The sequence below is a fragment of the Phialemonium atrogriseum genome (genome assembly GCF_030411735.1).
Source record: "Phialemonium atrogriseum strain 8032-3 unplaced genomic scaffold QBC33scaffold_2, whole genome shotgun sequence".
Classification (NCBI taxonomy): Eukaryota; Fungi; Ascomycota; class Sordariomycetes; order Cephalothecales; family Cephalothecaceae; genus Phialemonium; species Phialemonium atrogriseum.
Window position 1 is genome coordinate 1,752,549 of NW_026848139.1, and position 16,033 is coordinate 1,768,581.

At 55.7% G+C, this 16,033-nt stretch overlaps 4 protein-coding genes across 4 annotated transcripts; 2 read left to right on the forward strand and 2 right to left on the reverse strand.

Moving 5' to 3' along the window:
* Nucleotides 1-297: 297 nt before the first annotated feature.
* On the forward strand, nt 298-4,288 carry QBC33DRAFT_511353 (Niemann-pick type C-related protein 1; the record flags this gene model as incomplete). Its single annotated transcript, XM_060425836.1, has 2 exons — nt 298-570; nt 725-4,288. The coding sequence occupies 2 exons, from the start codon at nt 298-300 to the stop codon at nt 4,286-4,288; spliced, it is 3,837 nt and encodes a 1,278-aa protein (XP_060288079.1).
* A 2,562-nt stretch (nt 4,289-6,850) lies between these two features.
* Nucleotides 6,851-9,003, forward strand: QBC33DRAFT_592567 (cytochrome P450-like protein). Its single transcript, XM_060431686.1, has 4 exons — nt 6,851-7,296; nt 7,388-7,750; nt 7,839-8,690; nt 8,760-9,003. Exons 1-4 carry the CDS (start codon nt 6,985-6,987, stop codon nt 8,892-8,894), a joined length of 1,662 nt encoding a protein of 553 aa, XP_060288080.1. The 5' UTR covers nt 6,851-6,984; the 3' UTR covers nt 8,895-9,003.
* Nucleotides 9,004-10,047: 1,044 nt separating this feature from the next.
* QBC33DRAFT_575668 (nuclear distribution protein pac-1a) lies at nt 10,048-11,600 on the reverse strand (the record flags this gene model as incomplete). The annotated part of the gene is made up of 4 exons (XM_060430849.1): nt 10,048-10,139; nt 10,214-11,296; nt 11,329-11,501; nt 11,566-11,600. The coding sequence occupies 4 exons, from the start codon at nt 11,598-11,600 to the stop codon at nt 10,048-10,050; spliced, it is 1,383 nt and encodes a 460-aa protein (XP_060288081.1).
* Nucleotides 11,601-13,012: 1,412 nt separating this feature from the next.
* QBC33DRAFT_511355 (activator of Hsp90 ATPase) lies at nt 13,013-14,158 on the reverse strand (the record flags this gene model as incomplete). Its single annotated transcript, XM_060425837.1, has 3 exons — nt 13,013-13,678; nt 13,744-13,826; nt 13,936-14,158. The coding sequence occupies 3 exons, from the start codon at nt 14,156-14,158 to the stop codon at nt 13,013-13,015; spliced, it is 972 nt and encodes a 323-aa protein (XP_060288082.1).
* Nucleotides 14,159-16,033: the final 1,875 nt, after the last annotated feature.

Genomic DNA, 16,033 nt, shown 5'->3' on the forward strand with positions numbered 1-16,033 from the left:
AGCCAATAGGAGCATTGTTGCCCTCGGGGCACGGGCAGACCCCATGACGCAACGACAACACATTGAAATCGCCCATTCTTATCCGGGAGAGAGCGCCATCGGAAACAAGCTCCTGTTCAGCGTCATCCCATCCATTCCACCTCTTACAGCTCATCACCTCTAGACAACCAGCCACGCTCTGCTGCCCCTTCATGCAGATACTAAACTAGGCCTCTATAATAGCCTTATCCCTACTTTGATCATTTACCCAGTCAACCCCATTACCTGCACTGCTGAGCGGCCCAATTCGTTGCGACAATGGCGAAGCTGTCACAGGCCATCGCAGCTGCCGGGCTTCTGCTGATGGGCCTGGGACATGCGGCCGCACATACCGAGCCCTTTACACCTCTTCATGAAGCTGGCCGTTGCGCAATGCGAGGCCACTGCGGCTCCAAGAGCTTCTTCGGCAAAGAACTCCCTTGTTCAGACAACGACCCAGCCGAGGAACCCGACCAAGAGTTGAGGGACCTGTTAGTCGAGACTTGTGGCCCCAAATGGAGCTCAGGTCCTGTCTGTTGCAATTTGGATCAGGTACGTGATGGAGAGGCGGTGGGTAGGGGTGCCGGTCAATTAGACGGTCCTCGCAAGGCTCCCTTCAACAATCTCACACCCCCAACAAGTTGTCGCATGGCGTGTCTTCGCCGCGGTTAGGCCTCAGGGATAGTCTAACTAACTTTGCGACCAGGTCAAAGCCCTCAAGTCGTCTCTCTCGACGCCAAACCAGCTCCTTGCATCCTGTCCGGCCTGCAAAGAGAATTTCTACAATCTCTTCTGCACCTTTACCTGCTCTCCCGACCAATCACTCTTCATAAATGTCACTAAAACGACGGAGAAGAACGAGAAACTGCTGGTGACCGAGCTAGACCAGTTAATATCAGAAGAATACGGAGCGGGTTTCTACGACAGCTGCAAGGAGGTCAAATTCGGCGCCTCAAACGCAAAGGCAATGGACTTCATTGGGGGCGGCGCGAAGAATCACACGGAGCTTTTGAAGTTCCTGGGCGACGAGAAGCCTTTCGGCTCGCCGTTCCAGATCAATTTCCCAAGCAAGTACGCTGAACCAGCCATGGGCCCCTTGGACTTGAAGGCCAAGAAGTGCGACGACGAGGACCCAAGCTTCCGATGCGTCTGCGTTGACTGCCCGGCGCTTTGCCCAGAGCTCCCAGATGTCAAGAAGGCGGGTTCCTGCCATGTTGGTGCCTTGCCCTGCTTGTCCTTTGGCGCCATCTTCACCTACAGCGTGCTGCTGTTCTCATTTGTCGGCGGGGTTGCTGGCCATGTCGCTTGGAGGAAGCATGCGCAGCGCCGCAGTGAGAGGTTGAGGCTCCTCACAGATGCCGCTCCCAGTGATGACGAGGATGAGGGCGATCTTGTGCAGAATGGTGCTATGTTCGACCGGCCGCAGAAGTACTACGTGGTCAACACGTGGTGTGACGCGGCGTTCAGCAAGCTGGGCCATATGGCAGCGCGGTTCCCGGCCATCACCATCTTCACGAGCCTCCTCCTCGTCACAATCCTCAGCGTCGGCTGGGTCCGCTTCGATCTTGAGAAGGACCCGGCACGGTTGTGGGTCAGTCCGACTTCTGCAGCAGCGCAGGAGAAGGCCTTCTTCGACACCAATTTCGGCCCATTCTACCGAGCCGAGCAGGCCTTCTTGGTAAACGAGACGGGGCCTGTCCTGAGTTACGACACGATAGTCTGGTGGATGGACGTGGAGAAGAGCATTAGACAGCTTAAGGGACCAAAATTCGGCGCAACTCTCCATGACGTCTGCTTCAAACCTACCGGTTCAGCCTGCGTGGTGCAATCCGTCTCTGCCTACTTCGATAACGAGCCTAGGCTAGTCAGCCCTACGTCCTGGAAGTCGAAGCTGCGGGAATGTGCCCGCTCTCCAGTCGATTGTCGTCCAGACTTTGGCCAACCGATCGACCCCAGTGCCATCTTGGGTGGCTACGCGGACTCGGGTGATGTGATTAACGCCGCCGCCATGAGTGCCACATGGGTCGTCGACAACTTTCCCGAGGGCACTTCCAAGGTTTCTCGCGCTATGGACTGGGAAGAGGCTCTTAAGGCGCGGCTACTTGAAGTTCAAGACGAGGCTGAGAGCCGGGGGCTCAGGCTCTCCTTCTCCACAGAGATCAGTCTGGAGCAGGAGCTTAACAAGTCGACAAACACAGACGCAAAGATCATCGTCATTAGCTACATCATCATGTTCCTGTACGCTTCGATAGCGCTCGGATCTACCACCGTGTCGTTCCGAGATATGCTTCGCAACCCGGCTCTGTCACTGGTCGAGTCCAAGTTCACACTCGGAGTCGTTGGCATCCTGATTGTCTTGATGTCTATCGCCGCATCTATCGGTCTCTTCTCCTGGCTCGGACTCAAGGCCACGCTTATCATCGTCGACGTTATCCCATTCATCGTCCTCGCTGTCGGCGTCGACAACATCTTCCTCATCGTGCATGAGTTCAATCGCGTCAACATCAGCCACCCGGATGACGTCGTCGAGGTCAGGATCTCAAATGCGATGGGCCGCATGGGCCCCTCGATCCTTCTCTCTGCCATTACCGAGACTTTCTCCTTTGCGCTGGGCGCCTTCGTCGGCATGCCTGCTGTTAGAAACTTTGCCATCTACGCTGCAGGAGCAGTGTTTATCAACGCAATCTTGCAGGTCACAATGTTCGTGTCCGTCCTGACACTCAATCAGATCCGCGTCGAGGATGCTCGAGCCGACTGTTTCCCGTGCATCCAGATTAAGGCAGCTAGGATGCATCTGGATGGAACCAATGGAAGCCACGGCGCGCGTTTCTACGAAGCCCCTCAGGAGACTATGCTGCAGCAGTTCATCCGGAAGCAATACGCCCCGAGACTCCTGGGCAAGAAAACCAAGGCCGCCATTGTAGCCGTGTTTCTCGGGCTCTTCGCGGCTGGCGTAGCTCTGATCCCGGAAGTCAAGCTCGGCTTAGACCAGCGTGTCGCGATCCCCGATGACTCGTACCTGATTCCCTATTTCAACGACCTGTACGACTACCTTGACATCGGCCCGCCCGTGTACTTTGTCACTCGAGAACTGAACGCCACTCAGCGGGAAACCCAGCAGAAGATCTGCGCCAGGTTCACAAGCTGCGAGCAGACATCGCTTCCCAACATTCTTGAGCAGGAGAGGAAGAGGACGGACGTTTCCTACATCATCTCGCCAGCTGCAAGCTGGATCGATGACTACTTCTTGTGGCTGAATCCCGTCCTCGACTCCTGCTGCGTGGAGGGCAAGGGGAAGAGCAGGAAGACATGTTTCGCCAACCGAAAACCAGCCTGGAACGTCACCCTTTCGGGCATGCCCGAGGGCGACGAGTTCATTCACTATCTGCAGAAATTCGTCAATTCGCCGACCGATGAGTCTTGCCCCTTGGGCGGGCGGGCTTCGTATGGATCGGCCATCGTGATTGATGCCGAGAGGGGAACGATCCCGGCCAGCCACTTCCGGACATCTCACTCCCCCCTCCGCAGCCAAGACGACTTCATCGACGCCTACGCCTCGGCTCGCCGTATAGCCTCGGACATCAGCGCCGAAACCGGCATCGACATCTTTCCGTACAGCCTATTCTACATCTTCTTCGACCAATATGCGTCCATCGTGTCGCTGACGGCGACACTGCTCGGCTCGGCCATCGCCATGATCTTCGTCGTGTCGACGCTGCTCCTCGGATCGGTACTCACGGCCGCTATCGTCACGCTCACGGTGACCATGACGATCGTCGACATCATCGGCGCCATGGCGATCATGGGGGTGTCGCTGAACGCCGTGTCGCTGGTGAACCTCATCATCTGCGTGGGCATTACGGTGGAGTTCTGCGCGCACGTGGCGCGGGCGTTCACGTACCCGTCGCGGACGTTCATGGAGCGGGCGCGCAGCCGGTTCAGGGGCCGGGATGCGCGGGCGTGGACGGCACTGGCCAACGTGGGCGGGAGCGTGTTCTCGGGCATCACGGTGACTAAGCTTCTGGGCGTGTTCGTGCTCGGGTTCACGCGGTCAAAGATCTTTGAGATATACTATTTCCGCGTGTGGCTCGCGCTCGTCGTCCTGGCGGCGTCGCACGCGCTTGCGTTCCTCCCCGTGGCGCTGTCGCTGGCGGGGGGCCAGGGATACGTCGACCCCGAGAGCGAGGGCGGGCTCGAGGACGACCTCGCCAACAGGAGGTATCGGGCGCTCATCCGGGACGACTCAGACTCGGACGAGGATGGTGATTAGGGATTGGATGCGATCTGGGGTCGGCGCCGGGGGCAAAGGCGGGCGGTGGACGATGCCGATGCCGATTCTGGGAAGGGTTAGGGCCCCGCAGACGAGGTTGGGGGGTCGTCGGCGACTGCTGCCAGCCGGGGGCGGCGGAGGGGGGAGAGGTGCGGGGACGGTGATGGGCCCTTAGACGATACAGAGAGAGTGAAGGCGCTCGCAGACGATACGGGGAAAGGGAAAGGGCACGCAGCCGATACAGACGATACAGGAAAAGGGAAGGGGCGCGCGGACAAGATTGGGAACTCCTCGGCGAGCGCCGGAGAGTCGTCTCAGAGTGATAGGGAGTCGTTGGCGACCGGTGGGGGGTCTACGGTTGACGGCGAGGCGTTTACAGGTGACGGCCAGGAGTCTGGGAGTGATGGGGACGTGTCTGCGAGCCCTGGGGAGGAGTCTTCGAGTGATTGGGAGGAATCTTCGAGTGATGGGGATGAGTCTGCGAGCGGTGGGGCCCCACTGACAGCGGGCCTTCCTAACAGAAGAGGACGAAGAAGGCGGCGAAGGGTTCCCGTGGATTTCAAGCCGCATCGGCTAGGAAGGATCGAGGAAGAGTGAATTTTGCGGCGGCGGGGGTTGGAGATACTATCGCCGGTGTGCTCGGGGGGTTGTGGGTAGATGCAGATGGGTACATTCGGACGAGGCCCCGGTTTGGGAGTTTGGGTTATGGTGACGCCTCGATGGTCGAGGCCAGCGTCGATGGTTGCCTGGAATACGTTATATAAGTTACAGCGTTGCTTCTCTTTTTCGCTTCTTTTTCTCCTGTATATCACGGTAGAGAAGCAGCTTCTAGCGATTCGAAATATAATAGCATGGTAGTCTTATTTTTGCCTGACATGATATCCTTGATGGCCACTGAGTCACTCAGTCATATTGTACAGGCTGGCTGGCTAGCTGTCTTGTTGGATTTCGTAGCACGAGATGCAAACAAACTGCATTCACACGATGCCCTAATTCACTACTGATAGCGAAACAGGTTGTTCACAGTTAAGAACGTTCATCAAAATTTGGTTGCAATTCAGTTGTCACGCCTGGAACTCGAAGACGTCGTTACACTTACAAGACTGCGAAACGCATCTGCCGAGACCCACGCGTGTCGTCCCACTGCAGGTCCCAGTAACGGTCTATCTTGGCATAGATCCTTATCTGCAGGAAATCATAAGGGGGCGCGAAACTCAATCAGCAGAGCCCTGTACAGCCTAACTTGAACAGTAAGGTGGACAGGTGCCTGGCCATCTCGGGGCTCGGCCTGGTGGGCTATCCACGGCCCGAGGGATGAGAGTATCCAATGTGACCTATTTCTAGCATGGAAGGAAGCATGGCAACGGCGCCGTAGCCCTTATTGGCCGTCGGTCGGTGCATCTTTCATCGGCGGCCTAGTGGGCTGTTCGCCGGGTACGGCGCGGGGGGGGGCCTGCTCATGTGGTAAGAACGCGGCTATCGTTGACGGCATTTGGGGGGAGCGTTCTGTTTCCGTTCTGCTCTGTTACTGTACACAGCCGGGTCTTGATGATGATGCGGGATTGATTGGGCTTCTATTTATTTACTGACCTACCCCAGAGCGAGACACAATGCCGAAACCGACATTGAGCCCCGAACATTGCAGGTTGTGCCGTTTACTGTCTGTATCTGTTGGTAGTTCTACTCGCATATGGAGCACCGTCGTGTGTCGTCTCTTGAGAACTCGTGGCGAGACGCGGCTCGCACAGAGTAGTGTAGGTAAGCAATCAGCATGGGTGCGTGCCACAGCTTTAGCCCAGAGTCAGCCGTTTAGCAAGGGAACCATTGGATATCGCATCTGCCGACACCTGGGCTTGGGAATATTGCCCCCCATCCCCTCCACTGCCCCTCCCCCGCCCCACAGCCCTGACCCGGCAGTCCTCCCCATGTAACTTCTCCTACCCTTCCCAGACCTAAGCTTCCCCAATCGAACGCCATGGGGATGATTTGCCAATTGCCATCTCCAATTTTCTCAACCAGGGCAGGCAAGATGGGAGGGATCTGATCTGCCTCCCCTACAGTTGCCGATTCTCAAGCCGACCACCCTGGTTCTACCAGGAAGCCTGGATCAGTGGTTGAAATGAAATCGACGCCGTTTTTGCCGCGCCCCCATCCATGTAAGCAAATGGTGTTTCTCCATCGAGACCCAGAAACCGGGGCCCCGACGGCGTGCTCCGGCGATCCGCACCATGGGCCGCTTGGCACGCCCCAGATGCTTCTCTCCCGCGCTAGGTAGTTGCGTAGGGTACAACGCCATCAATGTCAGCCACTCAACCAGGAATATCCGAAAGGTCCCCAACCTGGGGGAAATGGGATCGGGGTAAATTAATCCTAGCACATGCCTCCGTCCACACCTCGTTGTGGTCTTACTGCGTGGTACATGTTCCATGCCATCCTTTATTTGTCCCACTCTTCCCTCCTCGGCAGTGACTTCATCATGCGCCCGTTTCCACTTACACTAGGTCCCCCAGGCGAGGCAGTACCGGCAATGCTTCCTCGGAGGTGGATTCATGCAGGCCCATCCCATAAGTCTGGTTCTCCCTGCTATTACTCGTAGACAATTATATCTTGCTCTTCCACGCACCTCCTACCTCCGTCCGGAGTCTACCCTTGCTTGACCCTTGCTCTTCTCTCAACAGAGGGCATTGTCGACAGAGATGCACGGAATAACAGATCGTATCGTCCATGTCGTGCTCGACCACTGGCTGTCGGTTATCGTGACAGTCGTGGTAGCATGGCTGGTTAAGAACAGATACCACAACGGACTCAACAAGTACCCCGGCCCCTTCCTGGCCTCCCTGACGGACTGGTGGCGCTTTCTCGACGTCTACGGCCGGAGACCAGACATAACCCACCTGGCCCTCCACAGGAAACTCGGCGATGTCGTGCGCCTGGGGCCGAACACCCTCTCCTTCTCGGACCCCAAGGCCTTGAAGACCATCTATGGCCTGAACAAGGGCTTCGTCAAGGTTAGACTGGGTCCCCCCCCCCCCAACACACACCTCTTCCCCCATCTCCGATTTCCTTCTGGGTGAGCCTCCGCTGACGGGTTATGTTCAGTCTGATTTCTACGTCGTTCAGCAGTCGGTAGTCAAGGGACACAGCCTGCCCTCGCTGTTCAGCACGAAGGACAACGACTTCCACGCCCAGTTCCGACGATGCGTGAACTCGGCCTTTGCCATGTCGGCCCTGGTCCAGTACGAGCCCTTCGTCGATAACACGACCAAGCTGTTCCTGAGCCAGACGGAGAAGCTCTACGTGGGCAACCCCGAGGGATGTGACTTCACCCGCTGGCTGCAGTTCTACGCCTTTGACGTGATTGGGGAAATCACCTACAGCAAGAGGCACGGCTTCATCGAGCACAACAAGGACGTTGACGGCATCGTATCTTACCTGACGTGGCTGTTCCTCTACGTCGCCCCTGTACGTGATGGACCCAACTTTACCCCTGAACCCCTTTTTCAAACTCTCTCCTGGCGCGTTTCCCCCTAACTCAGTCAACGTTCTCTAGATTGGCCAAATCCCGATACTCGACCGTCTCTTCCTCAAGAACCCCATCTACCTTAAGCTGTCCGAGTGGGGCATCATCGACGCCACGTTCCCCGTCGCGCGCTTCGCCCGCGACCGCATGGCGGAGCGTCTCCCCGAGCTGGGACTGGGCGACAGCAAGCCCCTCCTGCCGACGACGGCGGCGCCGGGCCCCAACGTCAAGTCGCCCGACCTTCTATCCAAGTTCCTGGCGGCGCACGACACGCGGCCCGAGTTCATGACCAACACGTTGGTGCAGACCATGGCGGTGAGCATGGCCTTCGCCGGCTCCGAGACGACGGCCATCAGCCTGTCGGCCGTCTTCTACTTCCTGCTCAAGAACCCGGTCCGCCTGGCGCGCCTGCGCGCCGAGATCGACGACGCCGCCCGCGCCGGGGCCTTCAGCGACAGCGAGTCGGGCCTCGTCACCTGGCACGAGAGCCAGCGGCTCGTCTACCTGGACGCGTGCGTCAAGGAGGCCTTCCGCCTGCACCCGGCGCCGGGCCTGCCGATGGAGCGCGTCGTGCCCGAGGGCGGCATCGAGATCTGCGGGCGCTACGTCAAGGGCGGCACCATCGTCGGGTGCTCGGCCTGGGTCATTCACAAGGACAAGCGCGTGTTTGGCGAGGACGTCGAGGCGTACAGGCCAGAGAGGTGGCTGCCGGACGAGGCGAAGTCCGCCACCGAGGCCGGCAGGGCGGCCGAGGAGCAGCGCATCAAGGAGATGAACGGGACTATGCTCCAGTTCGGTATGGGCAGCCGGACGTGTATCGGGAAGAATATCAGTCTGCTTGAGATCTACAAGCTTGTGCCTAGCATGCTGAGGAGGTTCGAGGTTTGTTCCCCCCCCCTCTTTCTCCCCCTTTCCGCCCACTTGCCCCAGACTGACAATCCAAAACTACAGATCCAGTTCAAGGACCCCAACCAGGAATGGGAGCTGGTCAACGCCTGGTTCGTCAAGCAGAACAACTTCACCACGACCTTTAAGCTGCGGGACATCGTACAGCCCAAGGCTGGCGTTGCTGTGTCCGAGAAGTGAGGGCCGCCCCCCCGGGGGGACCGGGTTGTTTGATATACTGGCCGCGCCCGGTTGTGAATTCGACCGGGCATGAAAGATAATCAGGGTAGGAAGAGGGTTGATAGGTGGCGAAGGGCATGGAGGGGGAAATCGAGGAGGTGAGGAGGGAATACCCAGAGGCTGGCCGAGCTGGCTGTAAATGACTGGAATTTAGCATAACAGTACATAAGGGAAACTACTATTGGGAAGGTGACGTGTAAATCCCACTCCTCCGTTTTCGTCTCGAACCGCATAGCCATCTCCCCGCCCTGTCAACGTGGTCAGTTTGCAGGCCCTGTACGTCTGTTTGTCTGTATGCACCACACTCTCCCTGTTGCGGCAAATTCACCCTCGAGCTTCTTTTGGATGTCCTTGATCTCCTGCTCTCACCAGTTGCGGGGCTGGTCTTGAGGAGTGGATTGGAGCCGTGGCAATGATTGAGGGCGGAGCGATGGCAGAAACCCCACTCGCTTGCTGTCCGTGTACAGTCTAATGGCACACTGCCGAATGTGCAGCATAATAGGACAAGTTCTCTCGTCTCTCTTGCTCCGCATTCACCTTTATCTTGTGACTTCAACTTTCGCATCGTTGCTATATGTTCTACGCTTTCGATTCAATCAGCTCGGAGTAGGCCTGGGGTCTGTGCACCACAGTTGGCGGCGGCCCGGGAGGTTTCCTGACAGGTGGTTTCCGAAATTTAGCAGGCAATCCAGGGCAAGGGCAATAGCAATGGCAATGGCAATAGCAATGGCAATAGCAGTAAACAGCATTAACAATAGATAGTGACAGTCACAGCAACAGCAATGGTGATAGTAATGGCGACAGCAGCAGCAACGGAACAGCAATGCGATGGCGACGGTGAGAAGAACCAACACCTGCTAGAAATCCTGCCAGCCCGCTACCAGCTGTGACGCACATACCCAAGGTCTGATATGCAGCTCCGTACGTCCAGCCAAGGGTATACTTCTGATGATATGCACAGTTCGTTCGACCATTCTTTCTTGCCTCCCTCTTCCCTTTTGTGGAGTTGTAGGAATCCCCTAAGAGAACCATGGCGGCCACAAAAAGTGCCCAATTAGGTCTCTTATTCAGGAAGGATGCTTGTATGCTCCCAAGATGCCTTGTAGCGCCTTCGTCAGCTGGAAAAGATCCGTAACTTCCAGTCCACGCCACCGATGGCAATCACGCAGCGAATCTGTACACCCTGGGGCTTCACTCGTGCGGTTCCTGCTGCTGCCAAGCCATCACTCGTTATCTCTTTAGTATTACTTCCCCCATCGGCAACTCCCCAGGAGCAGTACCGCCAGTGATGGTTTCCACAGTCGCTACATTCTGCACGATGCTCGGTGCCCACTGCAGTGAGGTGATGAAGCGCTGGTGCGGCTCACCAACTACCCTGACACACCGTCCGTCCTGGCTGAGGTCCCAGCACCGTAGTGTCTTATCATCCGCTACTGATAAAAGGTACTTGCCGCCTGGGTGGAAGACAAGGACGCGAACCCAGTTGTCGTGGCCGACCAGGGTCATAAGACAAGTGCCACGCGCGTCCCACACACGGATAGTCTTGTCCCGGGAGCCAGTGGCCATGAACTCTGCTAAGCTACTGGCCTGTGGAGGCCTTTTCAGCCCTGCCACTGGGGCAAGGTACTGGTATGCAGAGGCAGGGACAAGAGCGCAGCATTCGATATAGTGCTCGTGACCAAACATGGTTAGTTTGCTTCCAGTATTGGTGGTGACCGATAGGTCCCATAACCGGGCTGTCATGTCATCCCCAGCAGACAGGAGAAAGCGGCCGTCAGGAGATGGGAATACATCTCCGACCCAGGCGGTATGCCCATTAAGGGTTCTCACACAATACCCAGTACTGACATCCCTTATCCTCAGAGTCTTGTCTCTATTTGTACTAACAAGCAAGTTCGCAGACGCCGGTATAAAGCGCACAGCACTGACGCTGTGATCATGGCCTGGAAAAGTCCGGATGTTCTTGTAATCGTCAGCCGGATCCCACAACTTGAGGGTAAGATCCGAACTACAGTACGCCAGAAGATTATTGCCTCTCAGACCGCCGTAATCAAGATCCAGAACTGCTCTAGTGTGACCTTTGATAGTCCTTTCAAGCTCACCAACTTCCCAGTCCCATATCTCCATTGTATAATCATCAGAGCCGGTAGCGACTGATGAGAAGATTGGATGGAAAGCGATGCAGTTAATGGTGTTTCGGTGTGATTCAAGAGTATATCGAGGGGGGCCTTTGGGTAGCCAAGACGAGGGATCTTTATTCCGCGTCGACAGTGAGCTAGGCATCGCGTTGTCGAGCTCGATTTGTAGTGCCGCATTTCGGGACTCGAGGTCCATGATCCAAGATAACACAGAGGTCAGAGATACTGTGTAAACATTAGATAAATAAGATTTGCACATGACTTCTTCTGTAACCGCACAGCGCTAGTCCATTTTTTCCCCAACAGGCCCTCATACTTCTTGACCGTTGCTGCGTCGAGCTGCTCTTCTTCAAGGTTCAACTCTGTCCTGAGAGCGGCTGCCATTGCGGTTAGGTTACAGGCCGCCAGATAGGCAATCATGGACTTGTGCCTGTCCACAGTAAAATTAGCGGGCCTCGACTAAGAGGAGACTAGATTTAATAGCGAGGACATACAGCTCTTCAGCTTGACGACTTGTCAAGAGACTCATGGTGCGGGTGCTGTGATAATTGCATGTGTTTCCCCGGCGGCCTGCAGCTTTTCGCTCCAAAATTGTTATAATCACTTGCAAATCATGGGTTAATAAGCAGTAATTAGAGAGACGTCAAGTTGAGGATGCAAAGGAAGCAAGTCGGAGGTAGCTGGGAGAAGTAATGCGGCTCCGGCCGACCGCCTTTGAGCACGGGCCATCAAAAACGGCCCCACGTAATATTGCAGGTGTCGTGCAGCAGCTTAGTCATCCGCTTCCACCTGCATCAAATCGGGTTCCTGGTGGAACGCTTCAAGCAATTTTCCATGAATTGGATGACAATCCAGCTGTGCTGTCAATCATAATACTTGACTAAAGTCAAAGTGCCTACCCCTTACGGCAAGCCTCTTAACCGAGAGCGGCAATAATTAAATATAATCATATCCAGAACCACAGGTCTGATCCGAATTCATGTTTGCATCACGACTAGCTTCCCACTATATGTGGAAGTCATCCTTGCTGAGATACCTAGAGTGAGAATAGTGGTGGTAATGGAGGTGTTGGAACGAGTTGGAATGAGAGTTTGCTATGAGTTCGACCAGACGTCCATGAAGGTAGGTTCAGGGGATATATATACCCATCATAGCTTTTGGGTCTGTAATTGCTTGGAGAGGTGTTGTTGGCTGGGACACGACCGCGCTATAAGAATATTGGTGATGTCTAGCAACTGTGAAACGAGTTGGTCTTCAGTTTGGATATGGTTACTTTGCTCTACTTGTTCTAATTGGCAGTATCCACCCGTAGTGTTGGTGATAGCAATATCTATGGTCGTATTTGGCCAACATTATGGACCTATATGGGGCCTTGTTATTCTGGGCCACAACGGCCCGCGACCTTAGCAGCGCCGAGTCGGGAGCATAGCCACTCTCAAGGGGCAAGGCTGATGCTATCGTTACAGCTCGGAACTCCCCGTAGATCCAATGGCATGCCACGATGTTGTTAGCCCGGCGGTCCGGGACCTGATTCGTGCCATACTTAAGGGGCTGGGACAGTGGAAGACTGGTGTAAGCACCCAGGAAAGGAGGTGTGGACGTTAGGTATCTTGGGGGATCCTTTCTATTCGAGAATGTATCATTCACACATACTTCATGATTTCTGCTTGTTAATGCGAGGAGCCCCCGAGGACAACGGTCATGGTGATGTCTAGAAAGACGATTGTGGAACCATGGGAACAAGACATTCGGATAGCCTCATGCCAAGCTAGGCCCGCAACACCCTCATGTCGTGTAGTATCTGTCGTGTAGTATCTACGCCTAGAACGCCTCACCCAAGCCGTGTCCCCGGGTTAAAGAATGGTCCCGAAGCTGGAAGCCGTTAGACGAACCCCGGATAAGGAAGGAAGGGAAGAAAATCCGGTTCCGGCATTTATGTACTCACCCGAAAGTCTTCTTGATGCTCCGCACGTAGTACTCGCCCCAGTTCCGCCTGGTGACCTCTTCCTGGCCCACGGGAACGCCGCTCCACGTAACGCGCATCACCGTGACGTGCTCGACGTCGTTCTGGTCGAACTCGATCTGCAACGTGGAGTAGTGCCCCTTGGGCCACTGGTCAAGCCTCCAGGTCTGGACGATTTTTGTGGGTTCGTGGAGCTCGCGGTACTCGCCAGAGACGTTCCCGCCGAACAGCTCAAACTTCCCGCCCTCCTTGGCGCCCTCGAACACCTTTGGGGGAGCCCGTGTGAAGGCTGCCAGGCGCTGGGGGTCTGTGAAGGTCTGGTACAGCTCGGCGGCGGTCGTGCGGAACTCTTCGTTGTCGGTCACCACCACCGTGTTCACGGTGCTGCCGCTGCTGCCGCTGCTGCCCTGCGTCGCGGTGGAGGTGGGCGCCGGGGACGCCGACGGCTTGGGTTGGAATTTCGGGGTCGAGAAGCCGCTTGACGGATTCGAGCCGGGGGCGTGCTGGAGATCCTTGCCGTGCTCCGCAATCAGAGCTGGCGAGAGCTTGAGGAATTCGGCTCGCAGCTGCGGAATAAGCTTCGCTCGGATGAGGTCCTTGACTGGCTGCTTCTCTTTGGCATCCGAGTAGATGTCAATGTCGAACTATACGATGTGATTCGTGGATTAGAACGGTTTCGGCCAGAAGGGCGCTTGGGCCGCCAACTTACGACAAACTCCTCCTCCTCCGTATCGTGGGCAACTTCGGGGACAGTGATGGTACCAGAAACATCCTCATCCTCGGCGGTGGATCCTACGTGACTCGAGAGTCAGCCCACTGCCAGGATATGGAAATGTGCACTACGCGGAGAAATGTGGTACAGATGGAGGATAAATGTGCTTGTATTCTACGGAGGACGTACCTGAGTATTCCAGAGTTAACTTGACATCGTAGATGGTAATGACCTTCCCTTTCCGCTGGCTAACGTCGACATCCCCATCCATGCTGATGACTTTGCTGATTCTAGCGGTAACATCGCCATCCTTCGCCTCCAGCTTCGTCAGGTTCTCCTCAAACCACTGCTTGGCCCAGGGCGAGGCATCCTTGTTGACCCAGTGCCAATTGTTGGGGTTATGGAGAACCATTGTGTCTACCTCGCGGAATTGGGAACGCAGGTCGCCTCCGGGCCTAGTTCTTGGGAACAGTCAGCTCAATTTCCTTGCATATTCAGCCAGAAGATTGTGAATTTGAGAAAATAATCAGAAGTGGTCAATTGACCACAGCATATTTATCATCAAAGGAGAGAGTACAAGTCACCCTATGACTGGTGCCAGCTGGTGTTTCATCAGGGAGAGAGGAGAAGAGATGGGGGGGACAGGTAGGGAGAAAACGCACCGTTTGTCACAATTTCAGCAATCCCCAGAGATGATTGTTCTGAGAATAGTTGTGGGAGGGAGGAAAGCCCCAGGGGATTTGGGGAAGAGGGCAGTAAAGTAGGTAGTGGAGGAGCTGAGGAAAATCTCGAAAAGATTCCATTTCCTTCTCAAGCGGTAAGGCTGGAAGGTGGGACCGGCAGAACCTCGGCCCACGCCGGCCCTGAGTTCTGTTTCGGCCGATCATTTCACCGGCAGCTTAAGCCCCGGCCCGGGTTCCATTGTAGTTTCGCTCCTCCGAGTCCTTCCGCCATCAAACATCACCTTGCTTTCCACCAGGAGATTTGTGAGATCAAGTAAGGCCCAATTCGCGATATTGGTTTCTTTTGCCGCAATCCGACTACCTATCTCAAGCTACCTGTCGCTGTCCTCTCCTCTCCAGGAGCTTGACCCTCAGATGGAGTTTCACGAGACATAACAGAGATCATCGGATCTCGAGCCCAATCTTCATCTTAAAGCAAGTGCTAGGGAATGGGGGTGCCCCATTTTAGAGGCTTGACGTTCGATTTCCTTCTGTGTCTCTTTGCGGACCAACGGCCGATGCTCCTTTCTGACAGGCAATTCTTCATTCCCGGCCGAATGGCTGCAGGCTCGACTTCATGGAAGCAGTTTCTCGAAACAGACTGGGCCCATGCTCTTTCATCTTCATTTCTCTGTCCCTTGCTGCGCTTTTCTCGTAGGCTGGTTATCTGCCGAACCGGAACCCTCGGCACCGAGCCTACCTCAAAATAGCATACTCTGGGAAAGTTCTCTTGATGCTGATCGCTATCTTTGGATTGTTATGTCACGACTATCCACCAAGTTGGACCTTGTCACGTTCGTCGATCTAGAAGTTCACCCTCTCTAACTCAGTTCCGAACGAGAGACGGAGCCGTGCCACTACGACATCTCTAAATTGGTAAGCTACCGCAACGACTAGCCGGGGCGGTTTCTATTCTTGTCGCGTCTAAGCAAGGGCATTGTTTCTTCGGATCGCCGCCCTAATACGTCTCTATGATTGCGAGGCGAGCCAAAGGTAGGCTGGTATCGTGGCTTCTTGCATCCACTGAGCCTGAAACCAACGCCCGGGAGTGCGAATAACTTGAACTCCAGCAGTTGCCGAACGGCATCAGATTGAAGAGAACCGAAGACTATGGGTCCGTGCCGAGAGATTCTATGATATCAACCCCCGCGAAGCAAGAAAGGATGAAAGTGTATTAGCCCCTATCAGACGGCTATATGCCACACCGGGTCCAGCATATTGGCGGGACGCTTCCCGGAGTTACAAGCATGTTACCATACCCTGGACGAGGTTCACAAATACACGATTTGGATCCGATTGGGCTGGCAAGCGCAGCGCCCTTGGAAGTTGCCCGTCTTGGGGGGTGTACTCGGCGGGTACTCGGCGGGCACTCGGCGGGCCGTCGTTGTTTGAGGCGCGAATCTATATAAAGAAGCGCGAACGCCACCTCGACCCAATACCGCGGCCTGACTAGGGGGGCTCAACCGTTGCCAAGACCATATGAACTAGACCGGCGCAGCTGAGGAGGCACTCGAAAGCTTGACATTGCTTTGGCTGCGTGTCCCTGACAGTAGCGGGAGCTTATA

Bases quoted from the DNA above. Each gene is read 5' to 3' on its own strand.
- QBC33DRAFT_592567 (XM_060431686.1), top strand. From the start codon at position 6,985: ATGCACGGAATAACAGATCGTATCGTCCATGTCGTGCTCGACCACTGG. The intron at 7,297-7,387 runs GTTAGACTGGGT...GGTTATGTTCAG, and splicing joins TGAACAAGGGCTTCGTCAAG to TCTGATTTCTACGTCGTTCA. The intron at 8,691-8,759 runs GTTTGTTCCCCC...CCAAAACTACAG, and splicing joins GCATGCTGAGGAGGTTCGAG to ATCCAGTTCAAGGACCCCAA.